Source organism: Anas acuta, chromosome Z (genome assembly GCF_963932015.1).
Source record: "Anas acuta chromosome Z, bAnaAcu1.1, whole genome shotgun sequence".
Taxonomy (NCBI): domain Eukaryota; kingdom Metazoa; phylum Chordata; class Aves; order Anseriformes; family Anatidae; genus Anas; species Anas acuta.
The window spans coordinates 18385136-18402789 of NC_089017.1; the positions used below are offsets into that span (position 1 = coordinate 18385136).

Consider the following 17654-nt stretch of genomic DNA (forward strand, 5'->3'; position numbering starts at 1 on the left):
TTTCCCTTATGCTTCCCCAGCACCAGACTTGTTATATCAAGGCTGTTAAAGCCTGTCTTTGTCTACTCCTCAGCCTACTACAAGAGCAGTTGCAAGGTACAAAATCCTTTCAAATACACACTGTATGTGTTACGGATATTATTTTGTTCCTTTGGAAGCAAAAAGTGAGCCTTTGGATAGAGTCCAGAAATGTCTTGTTTATCTACATGTGGTTGCTTTTTTTTTTTTAAAGTGGGAGCTTGCCATCAATATGAAAATGTTAAATCTCCTGTTCTTTCTTTGTAGTGCTAAAGCATATAGTGTTTTTGGTGTAGCTGCTTCAGGTTTGTCTACAGCCAGCTGAAGCACAGCTGACTGATCTGTGCAAGTGTAGCCTACCATACTGAGTTTGACTGCTCCTATATTAAGATGAAATCCTATTCCCAAGGAAGGTTTATCAGGGAGACCTAATATTGCTGTAATATTGTGGTCCTGACTTTGTCATAGGCAAGAATATTTATTTTTATTTATCTCCATGTAATAGAATCCCCTTCTCCTTCAACAGAATCCGAGTTTTATCCTGTTGTGTTTAAGAAATGCAAAACTTTGGAAAATGCATTTCATTCCCCTGTTTCTCACGTCTGAGAATTGCATGGCAGCTTTCAAGTTGAGGGCAGCAGGTTGAAAGGCATTTGTAATAAGGATGCCTCCCTGCTTTCCCTTTTTCTTCCCTCCCCTGGTTCCTGAGAGCCTCCACTCATAGGACCTCTGGCATGGTCACGTTGCGTGGGGTCATGATGACTTCCTCGTGGCTGGTAGCTTCTGTGTGAGCTGTGTGGTGAAGTCTTCTCCCTTTCCATGCAAGAGCAGAGAAGTTTGTGTGCCTGATGTTGTTTCCTAAATCGTGTCGAACAGAAATTTTAGTTGTGGTAGAACCACTTGGCAGTACAGAGGTGCTTTTGCAAGAGAATCATAGCTGGGTGCTGCTGTTGAAACAGTGGCTGGTAGATACTTAAACTGTCTCTTACCCTTCAAAAATAATGCTTTTCTGAGGCTGCCCGTTTGGGCAGTATAAAAGCATCTTAAATACGACCTGGGAGCCTGGACAGTACTGTACTGCTCTGTACCATAGTCTAATGCTAAACTTTCGTCCGAAACCATGTGTGTTTCAATAAAAGCTGTGAAAAAGGAGCGCAGCTTGACTAGGAATATAATGAACTTTGTGTACTCCACAACGCAGAGTTTGATGACAAGTAGAGGCTTCATTGTGGGAGGAGGGCTCTAGCTTTCTTAAGTGCTGTGCAGTGTACAGGGAGCTGAGTGCCTTTGTTTCTGTGTGTAAAGTCTTAACCTTATGCAAGGAAAAAAAAATTAAAATGACTGCCATGAAGAGTGAGCGTATTTTAAGAAAGTACATTAATATTTGCCAATAACACCTAAAACCCTGATGGGATCATGTTGTTGTCAGATGCAGAGTCCAGTGTTGAGCAGTAGCTGCTGTCTGTCTGCTGGTGAGCAGCTTAAGGAACTGAAGACCCTTTGAGTATTTACTCAGTAGTCTCCTTGGAAGTCTAAAAACAATGTTTCTTAGAAGCTGGTAGGCAAATGTTTAATGTTTTTGCCAGATGTTGTCAGCCATTTTCCTTTTTAATGTAACTGATTTGTAAATTCACCTTGTGAGGTGCCTTAGCACTTGGAAATAGAGGTGTATTGGAAATACTTGCATTTCTGAATGACAAATGATAGCAAAGGTTACTTAAATATTCTGTGTGACCCCCAAGCCCCGCCTGATTTAGGAAATAGCTCTAGGAGTGTGCTTTGAGTTAATCAGTCACTTCAATGTCTTGGCCTGGACATGAATGAATCTTAATGTGCTGAGGAAGCAGATTCAGAAAACACTGTTGCTGATGTTTTGGAAGTGTGTATCCGCAAACACTTCCATTGAGCTTTGGATTTGATTTAGCAACAAAGAATAAAAACCACTACATAACCTGAAATAATAAATACAAAATATACTCTGAACATAGGCAATTTAAAATGCCTTGCAGCAAATGTAGTTCTTTGCTATACAATTAACTTTATGCAAAAAGGGGCTTCACTGTGCATCTTCACAGGTGACTGGAGTTGACCTTGACTCCTTTTCTGTGGATAGAGAGGATGAAGCCATCAGGTATATGCTCACTTGTTTTCTTCTTTCTGTTTTTGCAAATTTAGCAAAATATTGAGACATCAAATGTACTGCCAAAACTAGAAGGCTGAAATGTTGTGTAGGAATGATGAGAGGAACAGAATTTGAAGGATGAGGATTTGTTTTTACACTGATTTTGAAGTCAGTGTGAATGAATGCCAGCTTTATAAACAGAATAATTTAAACATTTTTTTTCCCACTGGCATTGATAAATCTATTTTTCAGTGTTTTTCTTAGACTGGGCAGTGGTTTGCATTTTGATTGTACAGTGCCATCTAGTGCCTGCTCAGGTAAAGCTGTGAAGAGATTGCTGAGGAATAATACCGGCAATAGCAGAGGTTGCAAGGTCAGATGGTTCACAGCTGCAAAAAGACTGCTTTATGGAAGGTCACGTAAGCTTAAGTCTGATCCTAAGCCTGATCCCTTTGTACCTCGAGATGGGACAACGGGAGAAAAATGTTCCTTGTGTGGGAGTGTGGTAGGATGTGCTGTAAGCCCTGTGAGAGGAGGATGGCTTTTGTGTATAGCCAGCTACAAATCAGACACTTAGATAATTTTCAGTTTGTTTGCATTTCAGTTACTTTAAGATCTTTTTATACATTTTTTTCTGAATACTATAACTTTTATTCAAAGGAAACTTCATTTTTTTGTTGTTGTTGTTGCTTGATTTTGGTAGGGTAAGGTAAACATGTAAACAGTGTCTTTTTCCTGTGCTTCTTTTCAGCTTGATCACATATTATCCCCCCCACCTATGCCTTTTCGAAAATCCAGCAATCCTGAGGTGATTTCTGGTCCTGGAAAACCTTTTAAATTTAAGAGGCAAATGAGTGAAGATGGGAGACAGCTCAGAAGAGGAAGCCTTGGAGGAGCTCTGACTGGTGAGTTTGGGGTGTGAACATAGTCACCTGGCGGTTTAGCAGCTCTAGAGCTGATGGCACCTTGACCCTGGGGTTGGCCTTGGGGCCAGGCTCTTGGTGGAAGGTGTGTGTCCCACCTGGACGTACATAAAGTCTCTTCCATCTGTGCTTACCAGTAGCCAGTGGGGTGAGATCATACTGGAGGCTCTCTTTGTGGGGTGCTGGTAGGTGGCTGAGCATATACTGGAAATCACCTAGTTCTCAAAATTTTCAGGGGTCATGGCATGCTGGCAGACTGGCAGTTTAAGGGTTGTTTGAAATGTACTTACATGCATTCATCCATGGGATCTCCCATCCATCTTGTTTCCTCAAGGAGCTCTAGTACACAGATGGTCCTTTTAGACTTTATTTCGTTAAAGGAAAAGCAATATGGCCTCATTTATCTGGTTGAGCACTCCCAGGAGTGGAGGAGCACTGCCAGTTAGCCCTGGCTATGGACCATGTCTTCCCTTCTGTGAAGCCATGCCATGGTAGCATGCAGCCAGGACTCATGAGGAAGGCTCATACCCTCCCTGCCCCAGTGTCCCTGTAAGCTGTAGTGAAAGATTCCAGATGCCAAAGCTGTGACTGGGTCCTGAGAGCTGCGTGGCTGCAGCATTTGCTGAAGAGTGCTTGTCACTGAATGTGTGAAAATATAGGGACAAGTTATCTGGGTCTTGCTTTGTGGATTTGAGGATACAGAATTTTAAAATTCACTAGAATTTGCCACTCAAATGTATTTCTGAAATGCATTGTGATAGGGACAATAGATTTGAAAGAGTTAAAGAGCTTCCCAGAATTGGTAAATATTGGACTCAGCATCTATCTTGTTTTGTCCAAGTTACGTTGGTTGATACCAAAATCAGGTGAAATTCAAAGCAGAGAAAGCTGAATTGTCATTTACTTGCAATATGACTGTCCCATCTCTAAATTGTGTATGATGATCAGAAGTGGTTTTGGAGTTACAAAATGGAACATAGAGCTGACTCTTCCGCAGTGAGCATCCGAGAAATGCAATTACGGTATTTCCTTTTCTGATTTCTTTTCTACCCCTCTACTTGTTCTTATGCTGGAAGACGTTCTAGTTAGGATAATACTCCTTATTGTAGTATTTTGAAGAAAGGGAAAAACCTGCTGTGCTACAGCAGCTGGGAGAGAGGAGTGAGCAGCAGCCCTGCAGCCCCCCAGGTGAGTGCAGCAGGAGGGCAGGAGGTGCACCAAGCAGGCAGCAGCAGTTCCCCTGTGGGCTGTGCAGGGAGAGGCCCCTGGTGGAGCAGGCTGTCCCCCTGCAGCCCATGGGTCCCACATGGAGCAGATCTCCATGCTGCAGCCCCCCCATGGGTGGAGGAGCCCCCGGTGGAGCAGGTGGATGTGGCCTGGAGGAGGCTGCAGCCCATGGAGAGCCCCTGCAGGAGCAGGCCCTGGGCTGGAGCCCCCCTTACCCGTTCCCCTGCGCTAATTGGGGGGAAGAGGTGGAAGAGGGTGGATGGGTGGAAGGTGTCTTTATTTTTTTGTTTGTTTGTTTGTTTCTCACTGCTCTAGCCTGTTAGTAGTAGGCAATACATTTTATTAATCTTCCTATGCTGAGTCTGTTTTGCCTGTGATAATCATTGAGTGATCTATCTCCCTTATCTCAACCCTTGGGCCCTTTCATTGTATTTTCTCCCACTTTCCCTCAGCTGCCCAGCAAGGTAAAACCACCACAGAGGGCCAAGCTAGTCCTTTACTGACAATAAAAATTTCTATCACACGGTTATTTCTGCAGAAGTTGTTTTGTGTTTGGTTTTTCTTTTTTCTTTTGGTTTGACTTTAAAGTAGGTTGGTGGTCTTCAGAAATGGAACTTTCCTGCAGTTAAACCCTTCAGCTAGCGAGGAGGAGAAGGCAGCCTAATCAAAAGCAAATGAAGCAAACATGCTCTGCTGCTATAGTCCCTGGTCTTTATCTCTGCGCTTGAATTATTGCTTGAGGCCTTTATAAAAGGAAGTGGATATAATTTTTGTCTGCTTGCAATATGTTGTGCAGGGTTTCATGTCAGGATTTGGGAATATAGTGTGCAGTGGTGTTAAACTGCTTTATTACTAATGCACTTTCAATGAACCTGAATACCTTAAGTTCTTACAATCATACAATAGTTAAAATATCTAACCAGCTTTGACAACACTGATTGAATTAATCAGTTATTCTGATGGCAGAAGGTCATTAGTATTCTTTCATGATCTTTGTTCAAAAAAAAAAAAAAAGATTTAAAGAAACTGCTACAGATACAGAGATACATGTCCTAAAATGTTTTCAAATGCCCAGCAAAACTTGCAGAACAAAAAGTAACAGTATTACTTTGGATTTGTATTTACTTACATCTTCTGACATGCTTAAGTTTTTGGATGTTTTTGTAGCTTCCTTAATGCTTAAGAGTGGGTTACTGTTACAGTTTGAAACCACAAATATCATGATATCACAGAATCATAGAATAGCCTGATTTGGAAGAGATCCAAGAGTCCTCACACTAAAGTGAGTAACTTCATTGACTTGTCCTTGGTTTTGGGTCATTGTATATCCCCTCCTTAGTTTCTTAGAGGCTTTGCATTTAGAGAAAGATGCATGTGGTCCATAAAGAAAGAAAAAGTCTAACAAAGACTATTGCCCTAGAAGATGGTTCAGAATGGTGTTTTTCAAATGGTTTGAAGTACAGTCTCTGTATCACTCAAAAATATTACCTTTGCTAAACTTTGAGGAATACATTAAGTGGGAATAAGTAAAGCAAGAGGGAAGATTACAAGCTCAAAAGTTTGCAGAATATGCCTTAACTGGTGCTTGTTGCTCACTGTGGATGTTAGGAAAGCTGTGAATTGGTCTGTGTGTTACTTTAGCTTTCCCTTCTGTGATAAAAATACAAAACTATTGAGCCATAGAGCGTAAGTAGTATTAGTGATAAAAAATGAAAATAAAAATTTGATTTGTTTATATAAGACAGGATATTTCAAATCTTGCAGGGCTGACTACTAATAGAGGTAAATAAGTTTTTTTTCCATCCTTGGGAATAGGTTCCAGTTAAGGGAGTATGCTAGGCTTTAAAGGAGGGAGTAATACCATGCATGACATCTAAGAAGAAAAAAAAAAGCCTGCATTGTTGCAATATATTGAGTGGATTTACAAAACCTAAAGGATTTCAGTTACTGAGAACCTGTTGCTATGAATAAGCTCTAGTAAATTACAAACTATTTGTATAGGATTACAAGAAAAACTAGAATTATATACAAGGTTTTTTTCCAATGGAAATCAACACAGGAGAAAAAGGTTGTAAATTTGGATGAGAGTTAGGATAGAGACTGAACTTACATTCAGTGCAGCCCACTTGCACTGTATTAAGCAATCTAGCAGCCACATGTTTTCAGAGTTAAAGAAAATTAAATCCATGTTTTTTGAGTCTAAAACTACTGTTGCTTCCTGTTGAAAATTGCTAGGGAACCACTGACATTAAATGAAGTTTGGCTAATAAAAGAAATGAATGCTGCTTCCTGGAGATACCAGGCTATTACATTTTGGAAAAGTCTCTCCAGTCTAATTGTTGTGACAGTATTGCCTTACTTAATCTTCATCCCCAAGGAAGGAGAGGAGGAAGACTTTTGTAGAGAGATGAATTTTGAATGAAAAAACTTTACTGGATGTGGCCTGATATTAGTCTAGCAAATCTACTTTAATAGCTCTTATAGCAAAGTGCTAGCATTATTGCTTAATAGAAAGAAAAGATGAAAAATATGTCATAGTTGGGTTAGGTTGCTAAACAGGAGCATTAAAACAACATGAGTTAAAACTTTGTGGTAGAAGCATTTTGTACTGGTTAACTTGGAAGCAATTTATGACCAGTTTCTCTTCTAATTTAAAAGGGTGTGTTTCCAAAGGGTTAAAGAGTTTGGATGGTAGAACTGCCTGTGGTTTTTCTGGATTCCTGGTCCCTTGCAGGACACCTAAGTGGAGTCACTGGGTGCTTCTTGTACAGTCAACATTTGCCTTCTTCCCCCCTCTGTTGCTTCTGCCTCTGAAGTGTTCCCTTTCCACCTTCCCTTCATGCTCGTGTTCCTGTAACCGTGCCGGCTCTATTTTCTACCTGGAGGTACACTGGAGCTGGGAAGCTCTGCTTACACCACAGATGGCATCAAACACAACCCTTGCGCAGTTCATGCAACTGCTGGATAAGCCCTGTTGCAAAGCTGAGCTGGAGCTACTCATCTGATGGCAGTCCCTCAGGCACAGAGGGAAGAGGTCTGTACTTCTGACCAGTGCGGCTGCAACTGGCCAGGCTGAGGGCAAAGCCGGGTCAGATGAGGGCAGGTCTGTTCTCCAGACAGTCAGCTCCTGCCTGTGTGCCTGGGTGTAAATGCCTCTCCCCCCTCTCCCTTTATATTGCCTTTTAATGGATTCCAAACAAGGTGCAGGCTGAGGCTTAGGATTTTGTTTCTGATCAGGAGAAAAGATGTTTAATTAAAAAGCTGCTTTTCTGCGGTGGCTGGTTTTCTTGATCTCTGCAAACTTCAGAGAGCTGTCTACAGACAGAGGGTTTTTGTTTGAAATTGTCTGCAGAATTATTTTGCTTTGTTCAGAAATGCTTAAACAGAATTCATAGCAGAAAGTAATGTGAAAGGCAGAGAAATTGTATGGGCTTTTACTGTGAAGGGGTTTATCCTGGGAAACCACTCAGACAAACATTAAACTGTCCTTGCTTTCATATCCCATTGCTGCTCCATAGCTCACACCACAGTGTGTGGTGTGCTACTCAGCTGCTCTGACATAGCACTTGGAGATGGCTGTTTGCCTCTCTTCTGAACTGTATGAATATATGCTGCTGATGAGAGTTTGCGTTTTGCAGGATGCCGTGGCTAGTTCAGCTGTCCTATGCTGCACAGTTAGATGTATTTAAAAAAAAAAAGGCACACGCACAAAAGCAAAACCCTTTAAACTTTGTTACCTATAGTTTGAACTTCTTATCTTGCCTTCTGTTATCTCATTGATAACTGCCTAGAAACAGACTTCCTGCTGAGCTAATTGTCTCTAATTGTGGTAGAGCCATTATCTTGCTAACCTTAAATTGATCTTAGACAAACACTAGTGAGATAATGCATACAGTTTGTTTTACAGCATTTTTAATCCAAAGATCCTACATAACTTTATTAAAGTTAACTCTGGTTAACTTTCTCACCTGCTGGAGAGCTAAAGCCAGAAATAAATAAATAAATAAATCTTGGGATGTATGTATTTTTATTGTTTATTGTTCCTCCTGTGATCAGCTTCCCACCTTTAAGTCATTAGTCATCTAAATATTGCCAGCAGTGATTGCAATTCCCATATAAATAATCTGTGGTTGACTTGAAGTAAATTCAGAGATTCTCAGTCTGGTTTTCACATTAGAGATTCATCACTCTACTTAGCGTAATTAGCAGAAAGATCAACGGCGTTATGGGCCATGAAGAACAAGCTGTTCAGTTATCTAAGGGTTGGCATGTGCTGGCAGGACTTGTAGGCTGTCCCAGGAGCAGTTGGCAGTGGCAGAAATTTGGAGTTCTTGCTAATCTTGTATTGTGTGACATTTTTCATTAATATTGCTGATATGCAGATTAGCTCATTAAGCCTTAATGTCAAAAGCTTGATACAACTTGGTGGCTGGGGAGAGTGGAGTGTAAAATCACCAGAGTGTGCTCTGAAACCTCTTTGGCAGTGCTACCTTCCCATTCCCTACAACGGTTTATTGTAACTAGGATGTAATTGCTTTAGTGACAAGCATTGTGAAAAGATTGGTCTTATCGCTGATGGTCGATAGAAGTAGATAAGAGGACGTGTTCCTTATTTCCTCTGTACAATCTCAAAATTGTTTACTGACTTCCAGTTAGGGGCCTAATTAATGACCTGAGTGCCCCTGTGTGAGAAGCCCAGTGACTTAATAGCTGTCTCTGGGGATACTGCTCCAGGGACCTTGTTGACACATCTCCAGTTCCAGAACCTCACCGCAGCAGGATGCGGGGAAGGATGCCGTCCTGTGCTGGCACTCTGTCAGGCATCCCTTTCTGCACAAAAATTTGCTTCCTGGGCTTTCTTCCCCTCACACATCGGACCAGGAGTATGTTTCATAATAGTTTTTGTTGTCATGATGCATGGTGGGACTGGACCTGGTTGGTTTGGGGAGTTTTCTCAGCTGAGGGTGCTGCTGCCTGGTGAGGGGGGCAAAAGGAGGGAGGCTCCACATCCAGGTGAACTACACTCCACTGTGGGGAGTGGGGAGGCACAAACCATCTCATCCAGTGTTGCTGCCTGCACAGAGCACGTCCCAGAGTCTTCTGAGTGCCTTCCTCTAATGTCTCCATAAAGTGTGTTACCATACTAACGTGTTACCATACTAACGTACCATACTAAGCGTCTTCCAGAATTAGTAGGAAGAGATGTAAGCAACACATTACATAATTACACACCTGAGAAAATTGCTTTTTTAAGCAGACATTATAAAACTGTCTTCTACTGATGAAACAAATATATTCTGCTATGAAATATATATTTTCAAATGATTCTTGGTGCAGCAGTGCTTGAGATGCCATTAGGTTATATTTGTCATTGTCAGTTACTTTTGTCATTTAAGGCTTCAGTCAGCGTGTGTAGTTGATATTGCTTCCCTGTACGCTAGGGGATAATTTCCATATTCTTTGACATGTGGATTCCGCATCATGTAGTAGTCTGAGATGAGAGCAGCAGATATTGCATTCCTGTCTCGTTATTTTGCCTTTAACTCCTTGATTGCAGCTTAATCGGGCTTGTATCATCAGAACATCAGAAGTTGATTGTTGTTGAGATCAAAGCAAACTGTAGCAGTAGAGTGCCTAATTAGAGGATGAGCTTGGGAGTTCCTTGTTTTGAAGGGTGAAGAAGTAGAATTTAGCCATTTTTGGGACACTTCATAAAAGCAGCTTGAAATTTGTTTAAATAGTCATTTGTAGAGTGGAAAAATAAAACATGAAGAAAAAGAATGTGTTGTAAGTTTCTGAGGTTTAAGTTGTAGCCCTGAGAAATACTGCAATAGCTGTTGAATTAACTGGCTCAAGTACACTTAGCAGTGTAAGTATAGAAGCATGTATGAAAGAACTTGTCTGGACTTAGTTAAATGCTTGGGTTTGGTCCTGATTACCTAAACCTGAGCACTGTAATGCTACAGTCTTGTTGTTGCTGGTATCTGAGCTCATTAGTGCAACACTGTCTCTGCAGTGTTTATAAATAAATTATAATTGCACACCAAAATTGCATTACTCATACTCCTAGAGGCTTAAGTCTTCCCATTTCACCTACTTGCTCTCTCAAGAGAGGGCTTGACGCTGCGGAGCCAATGGACTCACTGCTGGTGGATGGAAATTGTCCTTGCTTGCTCCAAGACAGATGCTTTAATGTGAATTGAATGTACAACTGAGAAACACACGACAAGAGTAAAAGGCAGCTTTTATGTGTAATCTTTGGAATGGTGGTCAAATGCTTGAATTGCAAAGTTTATCATTATTTCCTATTGAGAACAGTAAGGGGCTTTTTATTAATAAACTTTTTTCCCTGTTAGAAAAATTACTGTAAGTACATAGTTACAGATCGGCTCTTGAATTTTGTGGCATAGCAAGGTACACCTGAAACAGAACAAGGGGTGATGGCAGGGATTATTTATAATGTCAAGGGGTGCCATGTGCCACTGTATGCTTGTAGTGGTAGGACAAGGGGTAACAATTTTAAGTTGTAAGAGGGTAGATTTACATCAGTTGCAGTTTCTGGCCATTTTCTTCATAGTACAATGGAATAATTTTGTTCAGATCTTATAATATTTATAATATCTATGAAGCAGGTAGCAAAAGCAAATATTGAAATGGAGAAGAGTTGGGAGCCAAGAAAAGAAAATTGTCAGATGGCTTAAGTAGTTGTTCATGTAGGCATTGTACTGAGCTCTGGTGAATGTAGATGTATTCCACACACAGCTTGGTTGTGGGCCTGCTGGTGTTCAGAGTTGCAGATAAGAGCTATCTCTGAGTTTTTGCTTTGCAGGATTCCTGTTTTTGCAGAATTGACTTTATATCAGAAGGTACCGTAAAACTGCCTCATTGTCACTTCGATGTGATCCAGTTTAATGCACTTCCAGTAGCATTACGTGTTCAGTGTGAACTTTAAACATTGATTTTCCAATTCTGTTTTTTCCCCCCTGTTATCAGAATTTCAGAACTGGACCTTATTTTTTTTTTTCTAGAATACGAGTGAATTAGAGAAAAGAGTGAGGGGGAAGCAGGGAGTTCTGTGTCAGGGCTTTGTTGTGGAATGGACCAGCAACCTGTAAGTTTGGAAGGTGTATGCTGGTACTATGGGAAAAGGGTTCTATTTGTTGGTAGGATAAAGAAAAGGAAGCAACAATATGTGGCTGTCTCTGAGCTCACTGATTAGATATCTTCAGCTGTTTGTTTTGCTGAGTTGTGTTTCTGCATGGTTGGGAGGAAGGAAAATAGAGTTGTAAATGATAACTTCAGGCTGTATAGTTTCTTAGTCTGATATCAGTGGCACTGGCTGACTAACATTTCTATTAAGGTAGATATTTTTGGCATGGAAAACTTAAAAACAAACTAAAAACCTCCAACCTTTAAAATGCTTTATTGCTCTCACAGTGCTTCAATAATGGTTTGTAAATAAATGGTTGAAATAAAAATTTAATTACACTGAGTATGTGTTAGCAGAAGAATTTTGAGTAAGGTTCTTTTTAGACAAGTTCATGTATTGTCATTTGAGTGTTTTTCAGCTATTGAAACAGGATGAGAGAAGTGTCTTTCTAGCTTGAAATAATGGAGTGTTTCTGAAAGGAAGGATCATTGTATGTGATTTGTATATTTCTTTATTGGTAACACTCATAAACTGTCTTGATTGTTTTTGATAGATTGGATACAGATCTAAACCTGCATCCTACTGGTTTCCAATCTGAAACTTGATGTGTCCTTTTCCAAAGTTGCAATGTGTGTCTTAGTGCTGCCTTTGTGGGCCAAATTTATTTAATTCATGACCAGATACCACTTCTTCAGCTAATTTTAGAAACTGAAACCAAGTCAAAACATTTTAAGGGGATTCTGCAATGTATCAAAAAGTGTAAAATTTGTAATTATTTTTTAGTAGGATTTCTTGCAAGGGTTCTTGTACAGTAACATTTCTTTTGTTTCCATCCACTGTTCTATAGCTTTTCATTTACCACTTACCACTAGTAGGAATTACATGCTTTAATTCCCCATGCACTGCTGTGAGAGTAGACCCTAAAATTTACAGCTTTTGCCTCATTTCCTACAGCTGGGCAGCCTGAAACAGTTAAATTTCCAGTAATAAAGCAGAGTGCCCTAAGCTGATGGTAAGCTGCAAAGGTAGGAGGCTTTTGCCCTTCTCCCAGGGCAGTTTCTGAAATCGTGTGCAGGCTTTGTGGCCGAGGCTCCGCTGTGAGGTACTGTGGGCTGCCAGGCATTGAGGTGGATGGGGGGCTGGCTTTGGTCTTTGAACCACTGGCAGGAACTCCCCCCACCACCTTTTTTTTTTTTTGGTGGGGAGAAAAGGGAAAGGAGTAGGAAGAGGGAGAAGTACCCAACTCTTCACTTGCAGTGCACTTCTATCACCCACAGCTGTCTGCAGTAGGATCCAGTTTCACCTTCCACTGTGCCTTGATTCTGTTGCTCTTTCTCAGATAGCTCGCACTTACAAGTTTTCACTGAGGAGTGGTGAAAAACCACCTGAAACAATGTTCGATGAATCTGTCTGTACCAAACAGGTCACTTTTTGAGATGGGATCCTCTGTTTTTGACCTCAAAGCAGTGAGAAGAACCTAGCTTTCTGAATTGCTTTTAAACAATCTGCATGTCATAAATATCTGCAATTGATTTATCAAAACAAGTGAAATAAGTATTTCTTGGCCTTTGCCCTGAAGCTTGCAGGATGGCTAGAGGCTATTTTTTAGAAACACAGTGATGTTGGCCTAATTTGTCTGTAATACCTTATAATCAGGTGCACAGCTTCCGCTCTTCTGCTTTGGGCTAATGGTGTCCATAATTGCTGTCAGCCCAAATCCAGATGTTTGAATTGTTTAAAAGTGTTTACTTGTTCTTCATTTAAAACTGTAGAAAGGAAAACTGCTTTTAATACTTTTAACAAATTATTTCAGATTAAATCTGTCAAGATGCTTTCTCTGTGTTTGTTTTGATTGCCTAACAATTTCCAACGATTCAACCTACGCTGCCATAAGAATTATTGTAAAGGCAAAAACTTATGTGGATGCCAGAAGTTTTTCTCAATCATAGGTAATTGTTAAAATATCAGACTGCTGAAGACTTGAAACAAGTAACTTCAAACTTTAAAATGAATTAAACGTGAAAATACAAGGTTTATAGGTTTAATCTTATTAAATTAGAATGCAAGTAGAAGTCTTAATCTTTTAGTCATTCTCAGTCATTCTATTGGGATGTGGATTTCAGAGGAGGAGAGAATGAAGGAGAATGATACCTTAGCAGTAGGAAAGATTTTCATAATTAGAATAAAGCAAAACTCACCTTCTGTGACAGATCTTTGTGGAAATGTGTTTTTTCAGTCTCTATTGGCCTTAAACAGTACAAAAAAAATACAAGAAGCACACACACACCAGACACAACAGAAGCAAGGAATAATAAAGATTTCCTTTGGGCATTCTGCAAACATCCATTGTATAAGAAGCAAGACATGTGATAGGCAAGTTCGAGGGGAAGGTGACGCTTTGATCTGCAGTGATGTATTCTGTGTCCATCAACTATTACGTAATACCATTAAATAATGCTAAATTATTGCCATTACGTAATCAACTTAAATCACCTTTCATTGAAAAACATTTTGATAAATGTGCTGGACTAATGAGGATTGTATTCAGATGTGGGAAGAGATGACACTGGAACAAAGTGGTGTGACTTCAGGCTATCTCAGTGTCTTCAGGCACAGAAAGGATATCAGAGCTGCCAGAAAAGCCACTTTAAAGGACATGATAGGAAGTCATACGCCATTTTCGGACTGAATGGCACAACAGTATGTGAACCTCCATTAGCAGATGACTCATCTGTATCAATAACTAATAAAAGTAATGATAAAATTACAACCTCTGTGGCAATGGTCTGCCGTTAGATGGAGATTAGCCTGGACTCGTGCACTTTCTCTGCTATATGTATGCCGAAATGCTGAATTACAATGGCAGGGATGAGATGTAGTTGAGGTCCCCCATGAGTCAATTCACTCAGAAAGGAAAGCTGCTTGGAGCTTTGCACTTGAAGGCAGAAATGAATGCAGCGTGAAAATCAATAATGCATTTCAGCTCAAGTTTTGTGTGTAATACTGATACTTAAATCACTTACTGGTGAGAGGGTGTCACTGTGTAAATTCAAGGGGTTATTAAAGAGCATAGCAGAAATGTAAAAAGGGAAAAGGCATACAATTATTAACGGAACTGCAATAGAACATATAGGAGTAGTATGGGAACAAGGAGCAGGACTGGATAGTCTGAAAATGAGGTGACTGATTTTTTTTAATGGGGAGGAATGGAGGTTAATTCATTGCAAAGACTTTTATTGTGTAGTGGCTTAATGTGGTGGCTTCCTAACTCCTCAGAGTGTACTGAGGTTTGGAAGAAATATTTTTCTATAAGAAATCTTGGTCTTCTATTTGTTTCTGATAATGAAAAAAAAAATACCTCATTACGCTCATTTAAAGAAACATAGTATTTAAAGTAGTTGTCATTTTCTGGGTATTTTGTTGTAGCTGGATTTCTTGTTAGTAACTGCTATTCTTCTGGATGTGTTTCTCTGCAGAAAGCTTAATGTTCTTCCTTTATTAGACACTTATTTTACTGTTTTCTTGTATAAGACATAGCTATTTTACTTTTATAAAAGACACATTTAATATATGCCATTTGTGTTTAGAAGCATCTATGGATGTACTATGTGAAGACAAACTAGACTCCTGGATAGTCTGCTACACTTGCCTAAATTTCAGCATGTTGTGAAATCTTCTGCGCCCTCATGGGTCCAGTTTGGGCGTAAGGATGGAGGAAAGATCATTCCAGCATCACACATGCTTGCATTTTCACTGGAGATTCTAATCATCTTGAATGTCTACTTAGCTACTCTGCAGGCCCTCCAACATTATTTTAAATATTTCTAGAGGTTAACCAGGCAAGAAAAATAATAAAATTAGTTCTTATGTTGTGGACACTGGCTGTGATGCTGAGTTAATCTGCTCTGCTTTTTTGCCAGCCAGGAAAACCGTGCAGTTGAAGGAAGGGCTTAGTAAATGCTTTGTTGTTGTGAACAGAAGGTTTGCCTGCTCTCCCTATTCTATATTAAAATATCAGACTTTTTCAGGTGTTTGATCAAGGTAAAAACTGAATAAAATACAGATGCTTGTAAAGGACAAAAGATAAATGTGACTATGAATATGTTCCATGTCAGCACAGCCCGGCGCATGGCAAGGTACAGAGTGATCCACTCTGGGTGATTAGCATGAATGGGAATCACAATATTTTCTGTGTTTTTTTGGTCTGCCTCCCATTTACAACAAGTACAAGCATTAATAATAGCACTTATTTCTTATATGTCTTTCTGCTTTCAGACTTCATTGATTCATTAAACTCCTTTGCTTCAGGATCCAAACTGAAACAAAGCTAGGTTAATTTGTGAACAAAATCCAAGTAATTGCCTTTATTATTTATTTATTTTTGTTTGGGAAGCTCAGTAAGATTAATCTAAAAAGAAAATGAGTGCAGCCTGGGAAAGGTCTTGTGTCTAACAACGGATTTCTCAAAGTTTAAAACCCCTACTATAAAGTGCCTTGGTTAACCAGAGAGTGCTTCCCTTTCCCAATTTTAGAATAAACTTTGTCATTAAACCACTTTTTACTTTACATTCTTCTTTGTTCTTCAGATTCAAATTTTGGAGCATTCTTGCAGAGTTTAATTTCTGTGTTTTTTATCTGAGAGGTTTTTGTAGTCTGGGATTCAGCAGTAGAAAATATCCAGATTTAGCCTGAGAACCTCATTGACTTTTGGGAGAGGAACAGAGGAATCAAAAACAAAAAACAACAAGTAAGGAAAATGTATAAACCTCTTTCATTGTGTAAAGCATTAAAGATAACAGTTTAAACGCAGAGTATGTATAACTTGTTTTTTTCTACTCACTTTTTTATCCTTCGCCCCCTGAATGAGAAGGAATTCTCCTTTTGAGAAGACATATGCAGTCAGCTATAACTTACATCTCTCACTGGAACATCCATGGAATTTCAAAGATATATGGATTAAGCTTTCTTTATGGAAGCCTCTTAGTTGAGGATGGTGGAAGGACATGTGAAAAAGAAACCTGAATTCTGGATAATGTTTTCCTGGGTGACTTGGCAAAATTCTGCAGCTTTGTCATACGTTTTTCTTCCAGTCTTGGGCAAGCTGTTAGAAATTGGGTGAAAAACTGTCTACAGGTTCAACTTTACCAGTTTGCCAATGAACAATAATGTGCTTTGAAGGCTGAGAAGTGCTAAGGGGACTATCTGGTGTTGTTGCTTGGGAACTCTACAGATCCCAGTAAAGTCAGTTTCCACACAGATTCCTGTGGATCTGCTGTTTAAAAACAAGGTTGTGAAGCTAAGGACTCTGATTTCTGGGCAAACCAGTGCACAAATCCTGTGGCAATGGTCATGTGTGTACCCCATAGTTCTCTGATGGGGGCAATGCTAATGTAGCAATGTCATTTCAAGAAACAGGTGCTTATTATGTGTGGCTTTGAAGATGACTTTGATTTCAGCTGCTGAATCAAAATCTTGCATCATGCTTTTGAATGTAGATTTGTTTTTAAAAAATAAAAATAAATCTGAATTTTCTCTGCATCAGCTTGTTGATTTTTCTAAGAGAAGTCAGTTGCTTGAGTGGTGTGATTGCCCTACTTGCCCCACTTCTATGTTTTTCAGATGTAACTAAGAATTTACAGATTTCAGACCACTCTATATAGTCTGTTACCCTGTGTGATAGTGGTGGCTGAAAGTAAGCAAAAAGAGAACAGTATCATTGCTCACTTGTCATAGAATCACAGAATGGTTTGGGTTGGAAGGGACTTCAAAGATCATCAGCCTGTTCCAACCCCCATGCCATGGGCAGGGATACCTCCCACCAGACCAGGTTGCCCAAAGCCCCATCCAGCCTGGCCTTGAGCACCTCCAGGGATGGGGCATCCACAGCTTCTCTGGGCAGCCTGTGCCAGGGCCTCACCACCCTCAGAGTGAAGAATTTCCTCCTGACATCTAATCTAAATCTCCCCTCTTGTAGTTTAAAGCCATTTCTCCTTGTCCTATCACAATCACCCAAGTAAAACATCACTCTATATTTTCCAGTTTTTTTTTCTTGCTTCTGGTTTGGTGCTCAGGGGCTTCCTGAGATGGTTATGCCTAGTTAGTCCTCCCAAAGCTCTCTTTTTTGTGAACTTGCACAGTCTCTCTCAGTCTCTCCTTGAAGGCGTAAGCATTTTGGCTGCATTTATCAAGGTGTTTCCCAGATCAGTCATTTTTG

The 17654-nt window shown here is 40.0% G+C and overlaps 1 protein-coding gene across 4 annotated transcripts in view; it reads left to right on the forward strand.

Moving 5' to 3' along the window:
• Positions 1 to 17654, forward strand: part of MAST4 (microtubule associated serine/threonine kinase family member 4) — a 293772-nt gene that overhangs the window by 55425 nt on the left and 220693 nt on the right. For all 4 annotated transcript variants that reach the window (XM_068665969.1, XM_068665971.1, XM_068665970.1 and 1 more), the window contains exon 2: positions 2892 to 3045. In XM_068665969.1, the coding sequence (XP_068522070.1) occupies positions 2892 to 3045 (154 nt within the window). The remainder of the gene's footprint in view (positions 1 to 2891; positions 3046 to 17654) is intronic.